This window comes from Cetorhinus maximus, chromosome 31, assembly GCF_964194155.1.
Source record: "Cetorhinus maximus chromosome 31, sCetMax3.hap1.1, whole genome shotgun sequence".
Taxonomy (NCBI): domain Eukaryota; kingdom Metazoa; phylum Chordata; class Chondrichthyes; order Lamniformes; family Cetorhinidae; genus Cetorhinus; species Cetorhinus maximus.
Genome location: NC_135909.1, coordinates 11,842,006 through 11,869,882, shown reverse-complemented (window position 1 = coordinate 11,869,882; position 27,877 = coordinate 11,842,006). Strand labels below are relative to the sequence as shown.

The following is a 27,877-nucleotide window of genomic DNA, read 5'->3' as shown; positions in this document are numbered from 1 at the left end:
TGAATCACAAGAAGTTAATGTGCAGCTGCAGTGAGTAATTAGGAAGGGAAATGGAATGTTGGCCTTTATTCCGGGGGGGGGGGGGGGGGGGGGGGGGGGGAGAGACGCGGGGGAGTATAAAAGTAGGAAAGTCTTGCTACAACTACACAGCATTGGAGAGACTACACCGAGAGTCCTGTGTTATGTTGGAGTCTCCTTATTTAAAGGGGGATATAATTGCATAGGGGGCAATTCACAGAGGTGCTAGACTGATTCCTGAGATGAAGGAGTTGTCTTATGAGGAATGTTTAAGCAGGTTGGGCTGATCCACATAGGAGATTCGAAGAATGAGAGGTGATCTCATTGAAACATATGAGATTCTGAGGGGGTTTGACAGGGTAGATGTTGAGAGGAGTGTTTCCATTTGTGGGGAAAATAGAACCAGGGGATACAGTTTAAAAATAAACATCTCCCATTTAAGAAGAAGGTGAGAAGGAATTTCTTCTCTCAGAGTGTCCTTAATCTTTGTAATTCTCCACCTCAGAGAGCAGTGGAGGCTGGGTCATTGTATATATTCACGCTGAGTTAGACAGATTTTTCATCAACAGGAGAGTCAAGGGTTATAGAGCAGGTGGGAGAGTGGGTTTGAGGCCACAATCAGATCAGCCATGGTCTCAATGAATGGCAAAGCTGGCCCAATGGGCTGAATGGCCTCCTCCTGCTTCTCTTTCTTATATTTTTAATTTGTCAGTGTGGGATTGACCCTCTGTTTGTCAGTCTCTTTTACTGTATTTCAGTGTGGAAGTAATTCAGTCTGATCTGCATGTGAGTGTAGAATTGATTCTCTGTCCATCACTCACTGAATGTGAGTGTGTACTTTAAATCTCTGTCAGTCTCTTTTACGGTTATGAGAGTGGAACTAACTCTCGAACAGCCTGTGATACTGTATATGAGTGTGGAATTCACTCTTTGTTAGCCTCTTGCTGTATGAGAATATGGAATTAACTCCTTACGTCAGTCTCTGTTACTGTACGTGAGTGTGGAATTAACTCTGTATCCGTCAGTCTCGGTTACTGTGAATATGGAATTCTCTTTCCCAGTCTCTGTTGTGACATCTGAGAGTGGAATTAAGGACCTGTCAATTTCCATTACTATTTCAGTGATGAATTAACTTACAACAACAGAGACTGAGTGAAAGTAAGAGAGTTAGTTCCACACTCTCATATTAGTCTGCCTGTGTTACTGTGTGTGATTGAGGAATAAACAAACAATCTGTCAGCCTCTGTTGCTCAGTGTGTGGAATTAACTCTCTATCAGTCAGTCTCTGTTATTGTGAGTGTGAATTCACAGAATCACAGAATTGTTACGCTATAGAAGGAGGCCATTTGGCCCATCGTGCCTGCACCGGCTCTCTGAGCATTTTAACTTAGTGCCAATCTCCTGCCTTTTCCCCATAACCCTGCACATTGTTTCTATTCAAATAATCATCCAATGCTCTCTTGAACGACTTAGTCAAACCTGCCCCCACTACACTTCCAGGCAGTGCATTCCAAAACCGAACTACTCGTTGTGTGAAAAAGTTTTTTCTCACTTCGCATTTGCTTCTTTTGCAAAACACTGTAAAACCATGCCCTCTGGTTCTCGATCCGTTTACAAGCAGTAAGTTTCTCTCTATCTACTCTATCCACACACCTTATGATTTTGAAAACTTCTATCAAATCTCCTCTTAGCTTTCACCTCTCCAAGGAAAACAGTCCCAATCTTTCCTCATAACTGAAGTGCCTCATCCCTGGACTCATTCTCATAAATCTCTTCTGCACTCTCCCCAATGCATTCAGATCCTTCCTATTGTGTTAAGTTTAACTTTCAATCTCTGTTACGTATGCAAGCGCGGATTTAGCTTTCTATCCAATCATGTCGGTTACTGTACGTGAGTGTGAAATTAACTCTGTATGATAATCTGTTTCTGTAGGTGAATATAGAATTAACTCTGTCAGTGTCTGTCACTGTATCAGAAGGTGGAATTCATTCTGTATCTGTCAGTCTCGGTTACTGTATCGGGCCATGGAAAGAACTCCTTTCAGGCTCTGCTACTTCAAGAAAGTTAATTCCACACTCATCATCTGCCAATCTGTGTTACTGTATATGAGTGAGATATTAACTTTCAGTCTCTGTTATGTGAGTGAAGAATTAAATTGCTATCATTAAGTCTCTGGTATTGACTGTGGGTGTGGAATTCATACCTTACATGTCAAACTCTGTTGCTGTACAAGAATGCAGAATTAATTCTGTACCTGTCAGTATCAATTATGCTATGAGTGTGGTATTCACTCTCTGCCAGTCTCAGTTACTGAGAGTAAGTGTGAAATTAAATTTCTGACAGTCTTGGTTGCTGTGCGTGAATGTGGAATAGTCTTCCTGTCAATGTCTGTTACTGAATCTGAGTGTGAAATTAACTCTCTGTTAGAGTCAGTTACTGTAAGTGTGTTTGAATAAAAAGTCTAATAATTTGCATTACTGAATGTGTGTGAAATTAATTTTCTGTCCGTCTCTGTTACTGCGAGTGTGGCAGAGTAGACAGGAAGACTTTTTATCCCATTGCTGTAAAGGTGGAGGGACAATGGGCACAGATTTAAGGTAACTGGCAAAATAAGCAATGGCAACATGAGGAAAAACCTTATCATGCAGTGACCGGATAGGAGAAGTGCCTGAAAATGTAGTAGAGGCAGGTTCAATCAAGGAATTCATGAGAGAATTGGTTTATTATCCAAAAAGGAAAAATATGCAGGGCTATGTGGAAAAGGCGGTGAAGTGGCAAGAGATGATTTGCTCCTTCAGAAGGCCAGCATAGACATAATGGGCAGAATGGCCTCCGTCTGTGTTGTAATCATTCTATGATTCGATTAATTAACTCTCCGTCAATCTCTCTTACAGTATATGAGTGTGGGTGGAATTAACACCATCTGTCACTCTCTGCTGTTACATGTGAATGTGAAATATACTTCCTGTCAGTCTCTGTTACTGTCCAAGAAACAGTAAATGACCTTTTATCAGAAATGCATGGGCCCTACTGTTCTCAAAAGTGCTCGCGGTTAAACCAACCGCCTTATCCTCTCTCTACTCTCCAGTTCTAAATCAGCCAACAAGAACATACCTTCAAAGTAAGCGAGGAACGGCTTCCACATCCAACATCCACTCTGATTCAAAAGTGTTCTTCATTTGTCAATTTGTGTTTCTGACCTTGGTTTTGTGAGCAACACCTGCAGCAATTCACTGACAACATCATGTGGATAGTGGCAATCTGAAGTAAAGAGAGAAAATGCTGGAAATACACAGCACATCAGACAGCAAATGTGGAGAAAGAAAAGGAGTTCACGTTTTGGGTTACTGACAATCAACCTGCAATAAAACACTTAGTAACATCTGCCCATGGTGACTGCAGTTCCCACAATTCCCTACATCCCAGAAATGGCTCTATCAAACGCACTGACTTCCCCGGCATTGAGAGTGTGCATGCTCCCCAAGGCCGGCCCCGGGTCATTCTGAGGTCGAACCTATCGGCCCATTTCACCAATATGCTTATGTCCTTTTGAAGTTTAACACTATCCTCCTCATAGTTCACAATACCTCCAAGTTCCATGTCATCCACAAATTTTGAAATGGTGTCCCATACACCAAGAAGTAGGTCAATAATATATATCAGGAAGAGCAGGGTCCTCACACCGACCCCTGGGTAACTCCGCTATAAACTTTCCTCCGGTCTGAAAAACAACCATTCACCTCTACCCTCTGTTTCCTGTCACTCAGCCAATCCCATATCCATGTTGCTCTGTCCCTTTTATTCCATGAGCTGTAACTTTGTTGACAAGTCTGTTGTGTGAGACTTTATCAAATGCCTTTTGGAAATCCATGTAAACCACATGAACAGCATCACCCTCCCCAACCCTCTCTGTTACCGCATCAAAGACTCGGTGCAAACGGGAGAAGAAACCGAGAAGCCGCGCCTGGGAAGGTGCACATCGGCTTCATGGTGAAGTCCCCGGGGTCCCTCGCTGCACGTCCGCCGGACACAGCGGCTCTGATTCGGGCTCTGAGAGCCGCTGAGAGTCGGTGTTACGAAAACTGAGCTCGACCACGCTCAGCTTCCAGGAACTGTTACCGCGCATGCTCGGGGTAGATAGGATTTCCGGTGGACATGGGTGAGCCTGCGCAGTGCGGCCCTTTTGGGAGAGATAGGCCGTTTTATGTCACCCAGAGCATTCTGGGAATCCTTTACCGCCATTTCATTTTAAACAGCGACACGGGAGGAAACGTTTGTGTTAATCGTTTCTGTTGAAGCTCTATAGAAGCAAATCAGTTCCACTCCCCTTCTCCTTTACATTAGCCTTAAAATATTTTCCCTTCGGTATTTACTCGTTTCACTTTTGAAAGTTTATTTCGATTAAGTCCGCACCACCATTTCGGGCAGAGGATTTAAAACTGCAACAACTCTCTGCCTTACAAAGAAATGACAAGAGATGATCCATTCAATGTGGGAGATGGCAGGGAGGATAGTCAGGACAAGGGAAGCCTATCTGGGAGAGAGGGAAGTGATTAGAGCAGAGCTCATGAAATGAAACAGAAATGCTTGAGTGCCCTGTCAATCACAGAGAGGAGAGATAACCAGTTAGAAATAAGGAAGGTAAATTAGCAGTGTTGGTATGGAATATTAACTGTCCTCACCAAAACACTCATTCCAGCTGAAACAGTGATTTATGTGTACTTTCTTCAATTTAGCACCCCGCATTCACTGCTCACAATGGTGGTCTGATCTATGTTAGGCAGTTTCAGTGATTGCTTTGATGAACATCTGCTCGGTCAGCAACTATGACTCTGAGTTTCCAATCGCCTGTGATTTTAAGTTTCCATCTTGTCCTCACACTGACCTTTCTGTCCTCGGCACACTGCAGTGTTCTAATGAATCTCAATGTAAGCTCGAGGAACCCTGTCTCATCTTTAAATTGAGCACTTTAAAACCTTCCAGACTCAACACTGAGTACAAAAATTTGAGAATGTAATCTCAATCCCTATTGTGTATCTTTTCCATTGGATATTTTGGTTGAATTCACATTTTTCTCTTGTTTTTGCATTTGGTTGGCAGCTGTTCATCATGCCATCATTCACACCTCCTTTAGACACATCTTTGGTTTTGCTACTTGCCCATTTACCTGAACCTTGCACCATCAACTCTTTTGTCATTTAACCTCTCCTGCCGTCCACCCTGATTTGGAAACCACAAGAGAAAAATGTTATATTAGATTTCGTAATAAATAAAGAGAGATAATTAATTCATATTCTGAAGTAAATGAGCATCTGGCAATGAGTGACCACAATTTGTTAGAGGCAGAGAACAGTCACAGAAATGTTACAATTTTAACCTTAAGTAAGGTCGGTAAGGGCGGAATGAGCAGGATGCTGAATACATTAAATCCTGAACAGCTACTAACAGGATAAAGGAAACAATCAGAGGCTCTCAAAGGTGTTTTCAGTACAAAAGGTATCTGATGCAAGGCCCACGGAAGGAAACTTCACTATCCCAGTTTTAAACCAGTAATTAAGATTGAACGCTTATATCTACCCAAATATTGATTAACTGCCTTTAACATGATACTGTCTTCACTATGATGATTCTGTCGTCCTTGATGGTACATGTCGCAGTGAATGAAGCTGTTGTCCAAATTAGAATGATGAATGACTGCACGTTGTCATATAGGACGGACAGACTGCATGTAATAAATATCAATTTCACTATATTTTTCCATCTCAGAAGTTTCCTATTCAGGTAAAGATGGAGTGATAGTGAACGGGAGAAGAACATTCAGAATGTGCCAGTTTTTCGCGAGATATGAGCTGGTCTGGGCTGGTGTGTGTTTGCAGCAATTGCAGCTTGTGTGAATAAAAGCAATTTGAGATATTTGTTGCGGACTGAAGCGTTTACAGGAAGCGAGATGCCAAACTACAAATCAGATAAGTTTGTGGGTCGCAGAAAACGTTTATTTTAGTGGGTATATAAGTAGCAGAGGATGGTTTCGATCCATCGACCTCTGGGTTATGGGCCCAGCACGCTTCCGCTGCGCCACTCTGCTGCATATTATTACTAGTTAATGAATATCAGTTTTGTGTATTATGGAGCTATATAGTAACTTGCTTTGCGCTTTTGAACGAGAGACATGTGTTGGGAGGATCACGTTGGCTGCACAATTCCACTGCGTACCACCAGAAACAGACAAAGAAACACACACAGAAAGGCAGCTAGAGACTGTCAGGATACACAAGAAGACAGAGAAAGATGCCGAGCAAATTAGCAAGACACTGAGGTGGAGAAACTAATCATTTCTGTAAACTGTTCCCAGCTGCACAGGGATGTCCCCTGTTTGTAATAATGACTCCTGTTGTGTAACTGTGCACCCTGTTGTGTAACTGTGCCCCCTGTTGTGTAACTGCGCTCCCTGTTGTGTAACTGTGCACCCTGTTGTGTAACGGTGATCTCTGTTGTGGACCTGTGCCCTCTTTTTTGTAACTGTCCACTCTGTTTTGTGCATGCGCACCCTGTTGTATAACAGTGCTCTCTCTGCTGTGTAACTGTGTTATTTGTTGCGGGACTCTGTTCTCTGTTGTTCAACTGTGCTCTCTGTTGTTCCACTGTTCCCTCTGTTGTGTAACTGTGCTCGCTGTTTATCTGTGACCTCTGTTGTCTCACTTTGCCTTCTGTTGTATAACTGTGCCCTCTGTTGTATAACTGTGACCTCTGTTGTTTAACTGTGCCCTCTGTTGTATAACTTTGCCTTCTGTTGTATAACTGTGCCCTCTGTTGTATCACTGTGCCCTCTGTTGTATAACTGTGCTCTCGTGTAACTGTGCTCTCTATTGTGTTACTCCGCCCTCTATTGCGTAACTGCGTCCTATGTTGTTTCACTGCGCTCTCTGTTGTGTAATTGTGTTATCTGTCGTGTAACTATGCTCTCTGCTGTGATGCTGTGCTTTCTGTTGTGTAGCTGTGCCATCTGTTTAATTGTGCCCTCTGTCGTCAAACTGCGCCCTTTGTTGTTTAACTGTGCTCTCTGTTGTGGAACTGTATTCACGATTATGTAATTGTGTACCCTGTTGTATAACTGTGCCCTTTGTTGTCTAACTCTGCACCCTGTTGTGTAACTGTGTTCTCCGTTGTGTGACTGTGCCCTCTGTTGTGTAACTGTGCTCTCGTTGTGTGACTGTGCCCTCTGTTGTTTAACTGTGCTCTCTATTGTGTAACTGTGCTTTCTGCTGTTGAGAGATCTTCACCGTTGTGTAACGCGCTTCCCTGTCATGCAAACGTGTTCCCAGCTGCGTAAACATATTTTCTGTTGTTTCAAAATGCTCCCTGTTCTGTAAAGATGTTCTCTGTTGCTCAATTATGGTGTTTTCTATTGGACAATTATTTACTTTCAGGGGCCTTAATTTTCCCTGCCATGTTAATGTGTTCCATGTTGTGTTCAGATGTTCCCTCTTCTTGTGTGAAAATCTGGTGAATTCACAACTGGACTACAGTCGTCAATTCTCCACTGTAACTGTTACCTTCTAGTGATGAATGTGATTGTGTGATACATCCTGAGAAATCTGTTATTGGACTTGAGCGAGATTTGTTCTGTATGTGTCTATCACAGATAGTGTTTGTGAGTGTAGGATTCATTGTGCATCTCAGTCTCTGGAACAATTTGTGAGAGCAGGGTTCCTTCTTTATGGGTCAATGCCTGGTACTATATGTGAGGGTGAGATTAATTCTGTATCCGGCAGTGGTACTGAATGTGAATGTGGGAATCATTCTGTGTCTATCAGACCCCATTAGTGCCAGGGGAAGTGGGGGGTTAATTCTGTAACTGAATGTCTCCGTTATTCTTACTATTTTTCAGACCTTCGGGATAGAGGATGATTTGCATCCACTCTCTCTCTCTCTCTCTCTCTCTCTCTGAACAGAGTCAGTGTCTGATTGTACGACAGTGCTGCAGCACCCAGCTACTGCAGAGCAAGGACTTGGAACATTTTACAACAATTTCCTGCCATCCAGAAACAATCCACTGCTCCATGGATGGGACTGAGTGACAGAGCAGTGAGTTCTGTACAGTTAAAATTACTACTTCCCACTCGCGGGATCCACTTATGTTTTTATTTGTTCACGGGCTGTAGGAGTCGCTGACAAGGCCAGAATCTGTTGCCTCGCTCTAATTACCCTTCAGATCAGACTCTGCTTGAGTTGCTGCTTTTAATTTTCTGTTTTTTCGTATCGACTATTAATGGAAACAAATGCGTTGGTCGATTTTGTATTTGCTACACCACTTCTCTTTGAATTATTATAAATACCTTTTTCTTTCTACAGGCAAAAGTTTGATAGCAGCAGAATCGAAATAGTGATTCGGTGACAAAAGGAGAAGTGCAGCCAGCTCCTTCTCACACAGTAAGTACAGTATCACTCACAGAGAGCAGAGACATCAGTTCCACAAGCACCAACAACACAGTAAGATAAGAGCAAAATAGTGCAGATGCTGGAAATCTGAAAGAAAAATAGAAAATGCTGGAAAAACTCAGCAGGTCTAACCGCATCTATGGAGAGAAAGACTTTAAGAGTCATACAGACATGAAAGGTAAACTCTGTCTTTCTCGCCACAGATGCTGTTAGACCTCCTGAGTTTTCCAGAATTTTCTGTTTTTGTTAGAACTAAGTTAGTCCGGCAGTGAGCCCAAGTCTCCGGAATGTATATTCGTTCAAAAGGAGCAGGAGATTGCATGAACCAGATGGGTTTTTATCAACGTGACTTTCAAGATTTTTTATAATAATTATATGTCACCCGCAGTTGTGGTGGGATTTGATCCCTCGCCTCCATAACATTATCCTGAGGGGGTCCTGCTGTTTCTTGACACGGTAGGTGTGGAGAGGATGCTTCCTCTTGGAGGAGAATCTAGAACTCGTAGTCACTGGTTAAAAATAAGGGGTCGTCCATTTAAGACAGAGATGAGAAGATTTTTTTTCTGACTGAGGGTCTTGAGTCTTTGGAACTCTCTTCCTCAAAAGAGGGTGGAAGCGGATTCTCTGAATACTTTTAAAGCAGGGGTAGACTCTTGAAAGCACGTGGGTGAGAGGTTATCGAGGGTAGACAGGAATGTGGAGTTGAGGTTACAATCAGATCAACCATGAACTTACTGAATGGCAGAGAAAACTCGAGGGGCCGAGTGGCCTATTCCTGCTCTTTATTCCTTCTGTTCTTATGTTCATTAACCTGGAACTCTAGATTCCTGCTACGCCACCATCTCCAAGAATTAAACTGCCACCGAAACCAAACAGCCGCCGTTTAAAAAGTCCCCGTCCTATTTCTCAACCTGTGCCTGCAATAGCTGCTCTTTCTCTAACTCCCCACATCCTGACTGTCCGGCTCTGTTCCCACTCCTCACTGTCCAATATCAACAAACCTGGGGTGTGGGAACTCAACCAGGAATATTCACTGCTGCTTTGTGGGGAGAAAGCAGCAATGATTTTCAATAACAGCTTCTTGCCATTTTGTCTCCCTCCTCCCAGAAGGCTGCTGTTTGTTCCATTCCCCCAGGACAGGGGTCTCTCCATTGGCGGCTCTTCCTGTCCCAGGTGGAGTGGGGGAGAGCAGCGCGCATGCGCTCTTCCGCTCCCACCCATTGAGCTCTGGTTGGTCGGAATGACGCATGCGCAGAATTTTACAACATTCCGTGAACAATTCTGCTTTGAAACTGTTAGGGGGAAGGAAGTAATTGAGAATTTATGGTAAGGGAGAATTCATTATAAGGGAATGAATAACTTAAATTAGAATCTATAGGCAGGCCAGCGCAAATCAGTAAATCAATAATTAAACAGTTAAACCAGGTGAACCTTATACACTCTCAAACTTTGTACACCCTCAGGGTTTGCAATCACCAGCAAGGTCCTGGGAGTTAAACTGGAGTCAGAGGATGGCAATCACATAGATTAAGTATGTTCTTCAACCGATAGGGGAAGGACAGGTGGTCCCAGTTTATATAGGAAGGCAGGGTCTCTGCCTGGGTGAAAGTAGGGTCACCTTTGTACCAGAGACCTGTCTGTTTAATGTAAACCTACATGTTGACAAGATCGGAATCTGGAGGATGTTCTTGTACGTGGCCAATACTGTTTAAATATGGTGAACACTTGTAGTTTAGCAGAGTAAAGTCTCAAGCTGCATTGAGGTGGTGCCCTCAATCTCGGTTGCTTCAAGGAGAGCAGCTTCGGATTCCACAAACAAATTTTGCAGCTGTCATCCCTCATGCCTGGAACTATTCTAGTAAACCTCCTTTGCACCCTCTCAAAGACTCTCACATCCTTCCAAAAATGTGGTGACGAGAAATGGACGCAATAGTCTAGTTGCAGCCTAACCAGAGCTTTATAAATGTTAAACATAACGTTCCTGCTTGTATGCTCAGTAACTCTGTTGATGAAACCATAGATCCCATCTGCTTTCCTAACTACTCCCTCAAAATCTCCTGTCACCTTCAAAGATATAAAGACTCTTGGTCCCACTGACCTTGCACAATTTTTAGAACTGGACCATTATCTTTATACTGCTTCATTTCTGTTAAAACACAGCATTATTCCTGTGTGTGGGATTAATAATGTGTCTCAGTTACAATATCATTAAGATCTGAGACTGCAGCTTCTGCCTCTCCATGAGAATCTTTCTGGACAAGGATTTCTGCAACTGTCTGTGTCTCACCGCCCTCACTCAGTCTGTCTCTGTCTATCCCTCCACCCCCTCTCTCTTGAACTCCACATGAAGATGCGATACTGTTGTTTAGTGTCTGAGTGCGCACAGTCTATCTTCAAATCACAGAATCACAGTCGGCCCACAGAGTCTGCACCGACACATCAGAAACACCTGACCTACCCACCTAATCCCATTTACCAGCACTTGGCCAATAGCCTTGAATGTTATGTCGTGCCAAGTGCTCATCCAGGTACTTTTAAAGGGTGTGAGGTAACCCGCCTCCACCACCATCCCAGGCAGTGCATTCCAGACCGTCACCGCCCTTTGGGTAAAAAAGTTTTTCCTCTCATCCCCCCTAAACCTCCTGCCCCTCACCTTGAACTTATGCCCCCTGTCCATGCCCCTGATAATCTTGTACACCTCGATCAGTTCGCCACTCAGTCTTCTCTGCTCCAACGAAAGCAACCAAGTCCATCCAACCTCTCTTCATAACTTAAATGTTTCAACCCAGGCAACATCCTGGTGAATCTCCTCTGCACCTCCTCCAGTGCACTCACATCCTTCTTATAATGTGGCCACCAGAACTGCACACAGTACTCCAGCTGTGGCCTCACCAAGGTTCTATACAACTCCAACATGGCCTCCCTACTTTTGTAATCTATGCCTCGATTGATAAAGGCAAGTGTTCCATATGCCTCTTTCACCACCCCACTAATATGCCCCTCCACCTTCAGAGATCTATGGACACACAGACCAAGGTCCCTTTGTTCCTCAGAACTTCCTAGTGCCATGTCGCTCATTGAACACATCCTTGTCAAATTACAACTTCACTTTGTATCACCTCACAATTTTCAGGAATTAAAAATTTGGGTCAGAGCCCCTGCTATCTCTTCCCTTGCCTCCCTTAGCAGTCAGGGAAACAAATCATCCGGACCTGGAGATTTGTCCAATTTTAAGCCTGCCAACAGCTCCAATACCTTGTCAATCCCTATATCAATTTGCTTAAGAGCCTCACAGTCTCTCTCCCCGAGTTTGGTACCTTCATCCTCAATCTCTTGGGTGAAGACGGATGTGAAGTATTCATTCAACACTCGAGCGATGTCCTCTGGCTCCACCCATAGATTGGTCGCTTATGGGTCCTACTCTTTTCCTGGTTATCCTCATCCCATTGATATTCTTATTGAATGTCTTGGGATTTTCCCTACTTTTACTAGCCAGAGCTTTCTCATATCCCCTCTTTGCTCTCCTAATTGCTTTCTTAAGCTCCACCCTGCACTTTCTGTACTCCACTAATGCCTCTGCTGATTTGCTTCCCTTGCACCTGCTAAAAGCCTCTATTTTCCTTCTCATCGGAACCTGAATATCTCTGGTCATCCATGGTTCTCTGGGCTTGTAACTCCTTCCTATTACCCTAGAGGGAACATTTCCTTTATGAACATCCCCCACTGTTCCTCTGTAGATTTTCCCACTAGTAACTGTTCCCAGTCTACCTTGGCCAGATCATGCCTTATTTTACTAAAATCGACTCTCCCCCAATCCAAAACATTTTTTTGCAACATGTCGACTTCTTTGTCCATAACAAACTTAAACTGTACCATGTTGTGGTCGCTATCACTAAAATGTTCGCCCACCACCACCTCAGCCACCTGTCCAGCTTCATTCACCAGAATTTGGTCCCGCAATGCACCGTCCCTTATTGGACCCTCTACATATTGACCTAAAAAGTTCTCCTGTACACATTTCAAGAAATCCACTGCATCCAAACCCTTAACAATATGTCTACCCCAATTAGTTTTGGCAAAGTTGAAATCACCTTATATAATCCCCCTATTTTTATTGTTTTTACCCACCTCCACAAATTGTGCACATATCGGCTCCTCAATTTCCCGCTGACTATCTGGGGGTCTATAATAAACACCTAACAATGTGGCTGCCCCTTTTTTATTCCTAAACTCTAACCACAAAGCTTCATTCGATGCCCCCTCCAATGATCAAAAGTAAATTTGCCTGTGAACAAGATAATAATTTAAACCAGTTACGGGTTAACTCAGGCACAGCTGTGATTGGCTGCAGCCTCCTGAATCTGGGGAACAGACACTGTGAGCAGCTCCGGTCTCAGAGGGTTTAACAGTTACTGAGCTGGGAAACTACAACTAATCCCCGAGAATCCACAGCACAGGCCGAGAGGAGAGGAAAGCCTGTCCTGGGAGCTGTAAATCTGAGACACAGTTTGTCCTGTCAATGTGTAGATGTGAACATTGTATCAGCGAGAGTGTGTTAAAGAGGCGGGCGGGTTAGACTAATATCACCGTGTTTGTGTGTCCGGCCTCAGCGCCAGATTTCCGAGTCATTCTTGTATAAAATCACAAGATTTCCCTGTCATAGGATCGCGCTGCTCCCCTGCACAACCCTGAAGAGAGAATTTAAGGCAAAGTTTTCGTTAATTTCAAGATTTCAGTGGAAACACAGAGAAGAAGTCAGCGCTCGGCTGAGAGGGCGCGATCAAAGCAGCAAAGAAACGGGTTTAAATCGAAATTGCTGCAATTAATTCAGATGGACCTTTCTCGACAACAAAGATTCGGATTTTGTTAACAGAAGGAAGCGAGTGTGGGAATCTGAAATGTCCAATTTGAAGTGGAATTGGGGAGTTTATGAGGAGAGAGAAACACAGAGAGGCTGGAGGAGCCGGGAGCTGACAGCAGGTTGTCTCTGCCCCGTCCGCTCTCTGTCTTTAAGTTGCTCTGAGCCGCCACCACTGGTTTCATTTCTGATCCGGTTCTGACTGTCAGAGAGATTTTCCACACAGTCTCGGATATGACTGATACTGCAGCCGCCGAAACGGCTCCTCCAGCCGCTGCCGCTCAAGTCAAACCTCCCAAGAAGAAGAAGGCGGCTTCCCGATCGAAGGCAGCCGGTCCCAAGTTAGGCGAACAGATCCTCAAGATTGTGGCGGGTTGCAGCGATCGCAAGGGGATGTCCCTGGCCGCGATAAAGAAAGCTTTGTCTGGCAGCGGTGTCGATGTGGGGAAGCTCGGCTCCCAGATCAGGCTAAGTATCAGGAGGAAGGTGGAGAGCGGCTCCCTGGTGCAGGTAAAGGGACAGGGCGCCTCCGGCTCCTTCAAAATCCCTAAGAAGGAATCCCAGGGGAAAGTGGGAAAGAAGGAGAAGAAACCAACAGCCAAGAAATCTTTAGTGAAGAAACCAGCGGCCAAGAAGCTGAAAACAAAGAAACCAGCAGCTAAGAAATCTCCAGCCAAGAAAGTAACAGCCAAGAAATCCCCAACGAAGAAAGCAACAGTCAAGAAAACAAGCAGCAAGAAGGCGGCAACTCCAAAAAAGGCGGTGAAGAAAGCAGCGCTGAAGAAAAAATCTCCCGCCAAGAAGCTCACGGGCGGAAAGGCTTTAAAAAAAGTGGATAAATCGAAGGCCAAGCCCAAAGTGAAAGCAGCAAAGGCTAAGAAAGCAGCGCCAGGAAAGAAATGAAACCAGCCGAGCAAATTGTAAACCTCTGAACACAAAGGCTCTTCTCAGAGCCGCCCACGTCTCTCAGGAAAGATCTGATCCCCGAATTAAATGTCCCTGTCCCGGCGCTGGGAGCAGGTTTCACACTGAAATGATTTATATTAAATTGAAAATTCCCGGTATCTCACTGACATGCTCTATACCCAGCCCCTCCCCCACTCTGCAATAAAACAGAGCGGTGTCCGTGTCCCATTGTAACTGGGGATTTGTTCATCTGCTCTGTCAGTTTCTGCTCGTTCCCTTGTCACAGATTCAGGGTGAGAGTGTGTAAGACAGTTACCCGGGCGAAGTAACCCCGCGCTACAACTCAAAGCCCAACACATGAGTTTGTCTAATTCAGCTGGAGTGCGGTGTCGGTAAACTGCTCAACCCGTCTGGAGGGGAGGTGTGTGGGGATAGAACAGAAGCTGGGAGTGAAGTGGAAACAGGCGGATTTGATGGTGTATAGTGTATGTACTTGGGCTGAAATATTACAGAATTTTATTTGTAAAGCTCTGCAATTAAAAGCTGCGGGTTTCTAGAACCGTTGAACATGAAGCCCCAATCGATAAGTTTTGTGCCGAGCGCTGTGTTAACTTCCAATGTCGACAATTAAATAAAATGTCGGTTCGACAGGCATGGGGCGGAGCTAGATGTTCAAAGACATTCCTCTGTTCTGTCTGTCACTTAGTCACTTCCCCGCCCCGCCCCTCATTCTCAGTCCCTTTCTCAGTCAGGTCGGGGCGGGCTGTATAAAAGAGGAAGCTGAAACAGCTCGTCTCTCATATTCAGTAGAGATCTAAGTGAAGAATCATCATGTCTGGCAGAGGGAAAGGAGGTAAAGGACTTGGTAAAGGCGGAGCAAAGCGCCACCGCAAAGTGCTTCGTGATAATATCCAGGGCATTACCAAACCAGCAATCCGCCGCCTGGCTCGCCGTGGCGGTGTCAAGCGGATCTCGGGTTTGATCTATGAAGAGACTCGCGGGGTGCTGAAGGTTTTCCTGGAGAATGTAATCAGGGATGCGGTCACCTACACTGAACACGCCAAGCGCAAGACGGTCACTGCCATGGATGTGGTGTACGCTCTGAAACGCCAGGGCCGCACTCTCTATGGATTCGGCGGCTGAACAACTCGACCCTTTCTACCGAACACACAACGAAGGCTCTTTTAAGAGCCACCCACCGCCTCACAGAGAGAGCAGAGACCTGAGAACGGGAGCTGGGATGGGCTGTGATCGGGAATGTTAGTGCCTGATTTGTTCTGGCGGGGATTGTACTGAGAATCTGTTTAATCGTTTATTTACCCGGATGGCCCATTCTGCACTGATACTGATACTGAAAATAATCCACTGCCTCATATTTTCGATAGGTTTTGTTTTAAATGAATAATTAGTCAGGTAGTAATGACAGGATCCGGCGGTTCCTCTGACACCAGCCGTTCAATCCGTCAGTGGAGTTGAGGTCACAATCATATCAGGATCAGGCGGAGCCGGCTCGATGGGCTGAGTGGCCTCCTTCTGCTCCTAATCCCAATATTCGCACGTATGTTCGTGTAGACTCAGACTGGGAACAGCGGGAGATTCGAGCCGCTCTTTATCGGCATGAACAGCCTAGAATGAGGGCAATGCGAAGGGGTCTGATGCCCCCAGCACCGTTTCTATATTATTACCCATTCCAGCCATATAAGCGAGCTGAGGTTTTTAGGGTTGGTTGTGCTGTAGGGAGCAATGGACAGTCCTTCAATTTTTGCCACGGAAATTCAGCACTGACTTTACATTTTTCAAACAACAGACTGGTGTTTCTGTCCAAAAATGAGCAGATTCACCAGGATGATACCTGGTTTAAAAATTGCAGGGACAAGTTACATGAACTGGAATTTCATTGGGGTTAGGAAATAGCGAGTGAGAGTGAAAAATGGTATTTTTAATTTTCAAAAAAGGGAAGAACGAAGTCTATTGTCGAGACGGGAAACGGCTGCAAAAAATTGGCGGAATTTTTGAAATGGCAATTTAAAACAACTTGACCAATGAGGACCTGAGTTGCCAGGGATTAATTCATTGGTTAGATTTTGGATAAAACTCCCTGGGCGTAAGGCTGCAGCCAATTACTGTTCGGGGCGGTTCCTCTCAGAGTTTAAAAAGGCGGATTGTCGAGCAGATTGTATTAATAGTTCTTGCATCTCAGACTGTGGTGAATCTATTCAGAAAATGGCCAGCCGTTGCAACGGGAACGTGTGGTGATGGTGCATGTGTACAACCCCTTCGTCCCTGTCGCCGACGTGGTCACCTTCCTCACCAGGTACTTCGATAAGGTGGGGAGCGGCACCGAGATTCGAGACGACTTGGGGATCTGGACAGGCAAACGCCTGTTTAAGGTCACGCTAAAGACCGATGGTAAGGGAGCCATTTTCCACTCTCCTTCCAGTTTCGCTATCGGGGGAAACCGTGGCTACCTGGTCTACGCTGGGCAACCCAAGCATTGTCGCTCATACGGCAAGGCTGGTCATGTGGCGGCCAACTGCAGCGCCTCCCTCTGCAAGATCTGCAAACAGGAAGGGCACCAGACAAAAGACTGCAAACAGGCCAAGTGCTGCAACCTGTGTGGCGAGGCAGGTCACCTCTACAGGACCTGCACCAAACGCTGCCGTACTTACGCACAGGCAGCCAAAGCCGACCAGGGGGAAGCAGAAGAAATGTTTCGTGTCACTCCAACCACCAAGGCCCCCAGGGAGCTCAACGGGACAAAGGAGGACACAGAGAGAGACAAGGTGGAGAAAGAGATTGAGGCAACAGAGAGCCAATCAGCAGCACTACCCCCTGTACCTCCCAGTCCTCAGGACGGCGAATCAATGGAGGAGGAGGCAGCAGTGGAAAAGCAGCAGGAGGAGTGGCGGACGGTGAAGAAGAAGAAAAGTAAGAGGGAGCGAAGAAGAAGCAAAGGCGTTTCCCAGAGAAGCGGCAAGAGGCGTCTCCCATCCGACACGGATGACAAGGGCAGCAGCTCTTCGGATGATGAAGTGCCAGGGCGGCACCAACAGAAGAGGCGGCAAAGCTCCAGGGCATTGGAGGACGAGACACCCGAGCTCCAGAAAATTGGAGACAACAAGGAGACCAGCGCACCCCAACTTTGCCTGCAACCTGAGGAGGCCAGTGCACCACAGCCCCTGGAATCTGGGAGCAGTGAGGCAATCATCGCACCCCAGCTCCAGGAAGCCGGGAACAGCAACACCCCAGAGGGGGTGAGTTTTGGAGAAGCTTCTCCAGCAAAGGTCATCTCAAAACCCACTCTCTACGTGAACCTCCAGATGCCACCGGAGCAGAACACGGCCAAGGAGATCTACCTCAGCCCATCCAAAGTGAAGGAATTTGAGCTCACTACGGGTATGAAGGAGCAGACTAAAGGTCTGGGACTCTCAGAGACAGTGGGTTTGGTAGGAGAATAAATGCTTTAAAATGGGTTTAAAGATTGTATCCATAAATGTGCGTAGCATTAAATCTACTACGCGATGTGTTGCGACCTTGGACTACCTAGCCAAGGTCAAAGCTGACCTGTTGTTTCTGCAGGAGTGTGCGATACCGCACCTCAGCTCCTACAGGCAATGGTCACGATGGTGGTCCCACGGGCCATCGATCTGGTCGGGCGGAAACGACTCTCGTTCCTCCGGCCTGGGTATTCTGCTGCGGGGAGGCAACTTCACCGTCTCCGAGGTCAAGGAGGTGGTGGGCGGGCGACTCCTCGTAGCAGACGTAATGTACAAGAACGCTCCACTCCGGTTAATTAACGTGTATGGCCCGGCACAAGGGGCTGAGCGGCTGGAGGTTTTTCAGCAGCTCCCACTGCTGCTGGCGACCTCCAGGCCGGTCATTCTGGGCGGTGACTTCAACTGCATCATCGATGCGGCTGGACGATCCGGCAGGGCCGGCAGCAGATTGGACGCTACGTCCAGATCCCTGATGGAAACAGTTAAGGATGCCAAGCTGCACGACGTCTTCAGCAACCCTGCAGACGGAGCGCAGCGTAGATACACCTGGTCGCGGCCAGACGGGTCCATTCGTTCCAGGATAGACTTCCTGTTTGTGTCCCGTGCATTCACAGTCAGATCCACCGAGGTCAAGCCGGTGTTCTTCTCTGACCACTGCCTCCTACTGGCGGACTGCCACTTGGAGAAGGACCTGAGGGTGGGCAGGGGGGCATGGAAGCTAAATGTGCAACTGCTGACCCCAGAGAACATTGAGGAGCTCAAGAGGGATTACAAAGGTTGGAGAACGGTGAAACCCCTCTTTGAGTCCCTGACACACTGGTGGGAAGCGATCAAGGGAAGCATCAAGAGGTTTTTCATCCTCAAAGGCACCCAGAAAGCTAGAAAGGAACAGAGGGAAATGTCCCGACTCCAGAAAAAGATGCAGAATCTGCTCCGGCTGCAGTCGATGGGGGTCGATGTCAAGGAGGAGCTCCAAGAGGTGAAGGGCCAGCAAGCCTCGCACTTTGCCTCGGAGGCCTCCAAGATCATCTTCCGTTCCAGAGTCCGCTCCGTGGAGCAGGATGAGACGTGTTCACGTTTCTTCTTCCAAAAGGTACACAGAGAGAGCTCTGTGATCAGCAGCCTGAAGGAAGAAGACGGCTCAGTAAAGTCATCACGGTCCGACATTCTGAGGATCAGCAAATCCTTTTATGCCGGATTGTATGACGTGAAGCCCACGGACAGCATGGCCTCCCAGTCCTTCCTGTCCTCTATCACGGAGGTCTTAGAACACAGTACGCGGGAGAGCCTGGACAAACCGCTAACTCCTGATGAACTGACTAAGGCCCTCGAGTCCTTCGAGAAGAGTAAAACCCCCGGAAGCGACGGCTTGCCGGCGGAGTTGTATTGGGCTCTGTGGGACTTGATCGGCCCAGACCTGCTAGGAGTGTACGAGAGTATGCTCCTGGCCGGTAGTATGTCAGAATCCATGAGGAAAGGCATCATCACCCTCATCTACAAGCACAAGGGGGAAAGGGAGGAAATTAGAAATTGGCGACCCATTTCACTGTTGAATGTGGACTATAAGATTCTGTCCAAGGTCATCGCCAACCGGGTCAAATTCGCTCTGGAATCGGTGATTCACCCTGACCAGACCTGCTCTGTGCCAGGCAGGAAGATCTCTGACAGCCTGGCGCTGCTCAGGGATACGATTGCCTATGTACAGGACAGGGGTGTGGATACCTGCCTCATCAGCTTGGATCAGGAGAAGGCCTTTGACAGAATATCGCACACCTACATGGGGGATGTGCTCTCCAAAAGGGGGTTTGGGGAGGGAATTCGAAATTGGATCCAACTGCTCTACACTAACATCAGTAGCGCAGTCTCAATCAATGGGTGGGAAACAGATAGCTTTCCGATGAAATCTGGAGTCAGGCAGGGCTGTCCTCTCTCGCCTGTCCTTTTCGTGTGTTGCATAGAACCCTTTGCCGAGTCCATCAGGAAGGATCCGGGCATAAGAGGAGTGACGATCCCAGGCAGTGGAGGCACTCAGGTAAAAGCCTCCCTGTACATGGACGACGTCGCCGTCTTCTGCTCGGATCCGCTGTCGGTGCGCAGACTGATGCACATCTGCGACCAGTTCGAACTGGCCTCGGGAGCCAAGGTAAATCATGGGAAGAGCGAGGCCATGTTCTTTGGGAACTGGGCTGACCGATCCTTTGTCCCCTTCACTGTCAGGGCTGACGGCCTGAAGGTGCTGGGGATATGGTTCGGAGGGACCGGGGCATGCGTTAGAAACTGGAAGGAGCGAGTGGCTATGGTGAAAAGGAAACTGGGCATGTGGGAGCGACGCTCCCTCTCCATTGCGGGTAAGAACCTGGTCATGAGGTGTGAGGCACTCTCCCTGTTGCTGTACGTGGCGCAGGTCTGGCCCATTCCAGACTCCTGCGCGATGGCGATCACTCAAGCCATCTTCCGCTTTATCTGGAGGTCGAAAATGGATCGTGTCCGCAGGGACGCGATGTACAAGCCTCTAGATAAAGGGGGAAAAAACGTGCCCAACATCGCCCTCATACTGATGGCCACCTTTGTGTGTGGCTGCATCAAGCGGTGCGTAGACCCTCAGTAAGCAAACACCAAGTGTCACTACGTGCTGAGGTTCTACCTGTCCCCGGTGTTGCGAAGGATGGGTCTGGCCACGCTGCCGCGGAACGCTCCAAGTAGTTGGACCGTGCCGTACCACCTGTCCCTGGTGGAAAAATTTATGCAGAAAAACACCTTTGACCACAAGTCCATCAGGCAGTGGTCAGCACGTAACGTCCTAGAGGCCCTGAGGGAAAAGGAGAGGGTGGACCCTGTGGGATGGTTCCCCGAGCAGACTGTCAAAGTCATTTGGCAGAATGCCTCATCGCCAGAACTTTCCAACAAGCACCAAGACGTAGCTTGGCTGGTGGTGAGAAAGGCCCTCCCCGTCAGATCCTTCCTACACGCCAGGAGTCTCACCCCCTCTGCACGTTGCCCTCGAGGTGGCTGTGGTGGGGAAGAGACCGTTGTTCACCTCCTTGTGGATTGTGCCTTTGCAAAGAAAGTCTGGAGAGAGATGCAGTGGTTGCTGTCGAGGTTCATCCCGAGCAGTTCTGTGACACAGGACTCTGTGCTCTACGGGCTGTTCCCAGGGACACACACCGAGACAAACATCAACTGCAGCTGGAGGATCATCAACTCGGTGAAAGACGCGCTTTGGTCTGCCCGAAACTTGTTGGTCTTCTAGCACAAAGAGTTGTCCCCGACCGATTGCTGCGGACTGGCACAATCCAAAGTCCAGGACTACGTGCTGAGGGACGCACTAAAGCTTGGGGCAGCTGCCGCAAAGGCGCAATGGGGAAGGGTCGCTGTCTAAGACCTTTCTGCCACAGCGCACCGAGAGACTGGGAACTGTTTAGAGCCCCTCGGGCTGTACAGCTCAAAATGAAAGGCTGTAAATGATTGTAATATTGTTTGTACTGATGCACCTGGTGATACATTTTGTAAAAGTTTAACCTGGATTGTACCCTTGTAATGGTGTTTTTGAAATGGTTTGGAATGTGATTGAAGATATTTTATGAATAAAGTATATTTTTGCAAAAAAAAAAAAAAATTCAGAAAATGGCCAGGACCAAGCAGACAGCGCGCAAATCGACCGGAGGGAAAGCTCCCCGCAAACAGCTGGCTACCAAAGCGGCCCGGAAGAGCGCTCCAGCCACGGGCGGAGTGAAGAAGCCTCAGCGCTACAGACCCGGCACTGTGGCTCTGAGGGAGATCCGCCGCTACCAGAAATCCACCGAGCTGCTCATCCGCAAACTGCCCTTCCAGCGCCTGGTGCGAGAGATCGCTCAGGACTTCAAGACAGACCTGCGCTTCCAGAGCTCGGCCGTCATGGCCCTGCAGGAGGCCAGCGAGGCTTACCTGGTGGGGCTCTTTGAGGACACCAACCTGTGCGCCATCCACGCCAAGCGAGTCACCATCATGCCCAAAGACATCCAGCTGGCCCGCCGCATCCGCGGGGAACGCGCCTAAAACCCGGCTTCAGCACCGAGTACAACAAAGGCTCTTTTAAGAGCCACTAAATTGACAAATGAAAGAGCTGCGATCCCCTGTTAACCATTCCAGCACTTAAACATCTCGAAGATACAATTTATTCTCCCTCTCACTCTGAACCGAACACCCTTCGCTGTTAACAGGGAGCGGATCGAGTCCTCAGACTGTCCTTATTCCGCTCTGTAATAATCCCACTCCGGCTGTTACCCTGCGGAAAATTAATAAAATGACTCAGTAACTGTTTCAGGAATTGGGGGAAGGGACAATTAAAGCTGAAAACAGCAGCTAATGAGGTCACTTAAAGGCTGTGATAACAGAATAACCGCTTTCAGCACAAAGCGAAGGCCGATGAGCTAATTAAAGGGTTAGTGTCTGGGTTACAGGACAGGAGACACTAACAGCAGTGGAAGTTATTTTATATTATAATAATCCAGTAGGAAGATGTCGGGTGCAGCTCCTTAGTAGAGATTGTGGGTGGCTCTTAAAAGAGCCTTTGTGTTGTGAATGTGTTTTTCAGTCCGTTCGGGGGTTTTACTTGGAGCTGGTGTACTTGGTCACCGCCTTTGTCCCTTCCGAGACGGCGTGCTTGGCCAGTTCCCCGGGCAGCAGCAGGCGCACGGCGGTCTGGATCTCCCGGGAGCTGATGGTGCTGCGCTTGTTGTAATGGGCCAGGCGGGAAGCCTCACCCGCGATGCGCTCGAAAATATCGCTCACGAACGAGTTCATGATGCTCATGGCCTTAGAGGAGATGCCGGTGTCGGGATGAACCTGCTTCATCACTTTGTAGATGTAGATGGAGTAACTCTCCTTCCTCGACTTTCGCCGCTTCTTGCCGCCCTTTCCTGCCGGTTTACTCACCGCTTTCTTGGCGCCCTTCTTAGCAACTGGTTTCTTCTTCTCTTCAACCATCTTCAATCTCAATTTCAGACACAGAAATAAACCGAACCCCTTCCGTCCGCTCGTTAACTAGACAGTCTGACAGATATATGCTAATGAGGAATGAGAAAACAATAATTCTTATTAGGCATTTTTAAAAGTAAACTGTTCTTAATTTGTGATTTTTTGATTGGATAGAGAAATCGACCAATCATATTTAGCTTTCTCCACCAATCATTAGCCTCTTTACTGCAATCAGGGAAATACATTTTACAAAGACCCTCTCCAGCCAGAATTTCTCAGTGTGTAAAAATACACCAGGAAATGTCGCCTGGCAGTCGGTGCGAGGGACTGTATAGGAATGTGGGGTTCCTTCAGGAATTATGAGGCTTTTGTAAAGTCTGTGATTGTGGGATTTATTCACTCCCTGATTCTGTGTGTGAGTGTGGGGTTCTTTCACTGTTTGGAAGGCCATGGTACAGTGTGCGAGGGCTGGATTTCTTCTGTGTCTTTGACTTGATGGGACCATGTCTCAGTGTTGGATTCTCTTGATATCCTGAGGCTCATTGTGCATCTGTCCGTTATTGGTGCATGTAAGTAAAATTATTCGCTCCTTGGGACTACACGCCAGTGCGAAATTAAATCAGTATGTGTTTCTCTCGGCCACGAAATGTTTATTATTCTGTACCTGTCCATCTCTATAACTGTATGTGAATGAGATTCTATATTTGTCAGTCTCTGGTATTGTAGGTTAGAGTTGTATGGATTCTATGTCTTTCAGCCTGTGGTACTATCTCTGAGTCTGAACTTCTCATTCACTGTCAATATCTGATAATGTGTGTGAATGTGAGATTAACTCTGTGGCTGTCAACATCCGTTGCTGAATGGGAGTGTGAAATTCAGTCTGTATCGGTCAGTCTCTGGTACTGATTCAGAATGTGTAATTCATTCTCAATAGGTCCATCTCTTGCAATTTTTGACAGAAGTAACCCCACTGTCACATACGGCACCAAAGACTGACAATGTAGAATTTGTCTCAATGGAGAGTATTGGTATGAGTGGGATCAATTCTCTCTCAATCAGTGGTACTTTATGGAAGCTTGCAAATCATTTTGTTTCTGTTGGACACTGGTACCCTGTGTAAGCGTTGAAGCCATTTTCTAACTCAGTGCCTGATGCTTTGCAGAAATGAAAGATTCATTTTGTCCCTATCAGTTTTTGGCTCTAAGATTTTTCTGTGTTTCTTGGTCTGTGGTACTGTGTGAATGTCAGATTCATTCAGTATCTCTACATCTCTGGGACCAGTGATTACTAACTCTCTAGATGTTTGCAGAATTGGGTCTACCTGAAAATTTCTCCACTTCAGCGTTAAGTTCACATTTTCATATCAGATTGACAATCTTTTTTTTAAAATTTAGCAATCTTTATACACATAAATGTTTAAAAAGTCAGACTTGTCAACTGCTCTTTAGACCTGTAATTATCTCACCTTGTGTTGTGAGTGAGGAGATTCCCCACTGGGTCGTGCAAAACAGGAATCTGGATGGAAATTAATTTCAATGCCTGGAAATCAGGTAGAATACAAGTCTGAATTTCTGATTTACATCCTCAGTAGATCAGGCTTCTCGCTGGGAGAATGAATTTGAAAAGTGGTGTTTAAAACCAAACAAACCAAGGTAGATTCCTCCTCATTTGTGAGGCAAATCCAATGAAAGCAGTTATACTTCAGTAGGAGAATTTTGGGATGGGTACCAGGCACAGCTCAGGGCAACTAAACCTGCTATCAGAAAGTGTAAAGGGTAATGGAGAAAAGGATGGCAGATACGTGAATCCCAATATGGAGTTATCCATGTTGCAGTTGAAACCTCATCAGTAATCAGCACTGGCTTAGAATAGCTGGGCCTATTAACCTCCGGAAAGGATGGATGTCGAATGGATATGACCGCTGTCCATAAAGAGAATCAATTGTGTCCATGTGAATAGTTAAGTTGAGCTCATTGAACAAAAATGAATAGAAAAAGAACAAAAGGAAAATTAAACAGGCCTGTGGGGAAGAATATATGAGCAGCTGAGCTGCTCTTGCAGAGAGCTAGCACAGATGCTATGGGCCGAATGGCCCCCCTCTGCTGTAACAATTGCGAGATTATATTCTATGTATCATGAGTGTAAGCCTGACTTTATGTTTAACATAAAATATGTTTCAACTGGAGTTAATAGCTGTGGGTATTAATCAGTTATTATTTCAGAGTTTTGGATTAAAATTCCATCTCTGTCAACACAATCCTGAATGTCTGTATATCACACAATCTGATACATTACCCGATGTGTATGATCAGCTTCATCTAGCTTGTAGATACTCTGAGGTTTGGGGAGTGGTATGTATTGCATAGTTCAGTCTGTAGTATGGGTTCAATATTGGGATTCATGCAATATCTTACATTTGGGTACTGTTTACCTGTTCTCTTTGTCATTTAATCTGTATTTAAGGTTCTCCTTTTGTTTTGGTAACACAGGGCCTTGCAATCTGAGGGGGGTGTAATTTTGCTCAGCGATTTGCAAAGGTCCCACACAGGAGTTTATTACACAAAATTAGAACATGTGATCGGGGATCAAATATTAGCATGGATCAAGGATTAGTAAATGGACAGAAAACAGTGTCGGAATAAACAGGACATTTTCGGATTGGCAGGCTCTAACTTACTCTTGATAAAACACGGTCATCAGTTACTTACAATATATATTGATGATTTAGTTGGGTACTGAATGGAACATATTCAAGTTTGTTGATGATACAAAATTAGGTGGAAAATTAATCTGTGAGCACACAAAAAACCTGCTAAGGCATTTAGACAGGTTGTCTGAGTTGGCAAGAACATGGCAGATAGAATACAATCTGGTGATGTGAGTGTGCCCAGTTTTGTAGGGGGAAAAAATAACATGTTTGAATGTAAGAGACTGGAACACGTTTGTACTCAGAGGGAGCTGGGTGTCCTTGTACATGAATTACAGAAAGTAAAACTGCAGGTTCAGCAAGCAGATAGGAAGGGAAGTGTTATGTTTACATTTGTTCGAAAGCTTTGGATTATAGGAGTGAAAAATCTTCCAATTATCCAGGGCACTATTAAGGCTACACCTGGAGTACTGTGTGCAGTTTGGTCTCCTTACATAAGGAAGGGCATAGTTGCTTTAGAGGGAGGGCAATAATTGTTCACGAGATTGGTTTCTGTGACAAGTGGATTCCTTATGAGGAGAGATTAAGGAGACTAGGTCTATATTTCCTGGATTTTAGAAGAATATAGGTGATCTAAAGGAAACAAATAAAACTCTTAAGCGGCTTGTCAGGGTAGATGCTAAGAAAATGGTTCTCCTGGCTCCGGAATCTACAACATGTGGTCACCATCTCAGCATTGGCCATTTTGGAATGATATGAGGAGAAATGTCTTCAGTGAATTCTTTGGAATTCTCCACCCCAGAGAGATTTGGTAGCTCAGCCATTGAGTATGTTCCAGACAGAGGTCAATTGATTTTGGATACTAGGGATATAAGGAGAGTGTGGCAAAGTGGAGTTGAGGTAGAACTTCTGTCTGAATGAATGATAGAGTAGGTCGAATGGCCAAATAGCCAAGTCCAGCTCCTATTTCTGAAGGTTTAATGCATCAGTCCATCTATTCTGCTCGATGTGAGATTCAGGTGTATTCTGCACCAGTCAGTCTCTGGTACTATATATAAAGCTGGGATTACCAATGGAACCGAGACACAAACCCTGACAGACCCGGGCTTCACAGTCAGGAGTTTCCGCAAACCCAGGCTTTGAAATATACTCTCGTTATAATTAACAGTCAGTAATATTCCGACCTAAACACAGTCTATTCTAAAACAGGAATCATCCTCAGTAACATCACCATCCTCATACACACACGGTTCCAGCATTTTACAAGCTGTTTGGGGGAATCTCCTGTGTTAAAATTGATGCTGTAAAGCGGACTTTTCCCACCAGTGTACCACCGCCACACGTCCACTCGCACCCAACGCCCCTTGCCCCCCGCGCCGACACAGGTTCGGAGATTTTGTTCTCTCTGTGATGAGAGTGAAATGGGGAAAATTCCCTTTGATTTTAGTGGTTGAATTGCTGCGGAGCTATGCGCATGCGCTGTTTAAACCCGTCCCCGGTGTCGTCACAATGATGATACAGCGCATGCGCAACCCCTCCCGCAACAATGGCCGAGAGCGTCATTCACTCAGTGAGCGGAATAGAGTTTAATTCAGCAGCGATCGGAGACATCACCGCCCCAGAGGGAAGTGAACAAACAGCATCTGCTTAAAGCAGCGCATCGGTTTGGAGCCGCGTCCGCAGATATGCTCAGAGATTGGCATTGAGTGTCCGGGCAGCTGAGGCGGAGGCGGCGGCTGTTTTTAATGGGCTCCCTGGAACACGAGCTGCTCCCGGAACATGGAGTGAGCGGGGGGAAGGGAGAGGCCATTCTCGAGCAGTGTCTGGACAGAGTGAGAAGAACTCGCCATTGAAGATCATTGCTGCTTTCTCTCCCCAAACCCGAGTGAAGCTTCCTGGCTTAGTTCCGGCTCCCACTGTCCCTTGTTATTGGACAGAGAATGGCGGGGGAAATAGCCGCACAGTAACAATGTTTCCAGTTACACAAAGAAGATCAATTTCAGGCACCAGGTGAGAAGTGTGAAAGAGACATTTTAAACTGTGCCTGCTTGTTTCCGGGTGTACTGTTAGTTGAAAGGGAGCTGCAAATAGAAATCTGACCCTTGCGAAAGTCACTCCTCCATCGGATAGTCTAATTCAAGGAGCAGTGCACAGGACAGGTTGTTTCTGAATGTTGTAAAATTGTTGTAAAACCGCTCAAAATAGCAGATGAGCAGAAACAAATTGCTCCAGTACTGTGGTGGGGTCAGACACTGATATGCTGCTAGTTTTGCTTTGTTGATTGTTCATTATAATAAGTTATTTATAAAATACATTGATCACTTTTGTATCTTCTACTTAATCTATTCTTCGGGTGAGGGAGTTATGTTTTCTGTGTGTACGGAAAGAATTGAAGGAACCGGATGATTCCTCGAAACAAGGAAAAGTGCAGCGTGATGATTCCAACTCACAGTAAGTACAATATCACTCACAAAGCACAGAGATACTGCCAGGTCTTTAGGCCAACATATATCATATAGAGACCGACATAGACCCCAAGGTTGAGAGGCGCCCTT

General features: G+C 46.3%; 1 protein-coding gene, 1 long non-coding RNA gene and 1 other non-coding gene across 3 annotated transcripts in view; 1 reads left to right on the top strand and 2 right to left on the bottom strand.

Annotated features, from left to right (window-relative positions):
* LOC144670421 (uncharacterized) overlaps positions 1-27,877 on the bottom strand; it is a 918,626-nt gene that overhangs the window by 150,312 nt on the left and 740,437 nt on the right. The gene's annotated exons all lie outside the window — the stretch shown is intronic.
* Positions 6,033-6,104, bottom strand: trnam-cau (transfer RNA methionine (anticodon CAU)). Its single transcript has one exon. It is a non-coding gene; the product is annotated as a tRNA-Met (tRNA).
* On the top strand, positions 13,551-14,219 carry LOC144670443 (histone H1.5-like). Its single transcript, XM_078532936.1, has one exon. It carries the CDS (start codon positions 13,551-13,553, stop codon positions 14,217-14,219), a length of 669 nt encoding a protein of 222 aa, XP_078389062.1.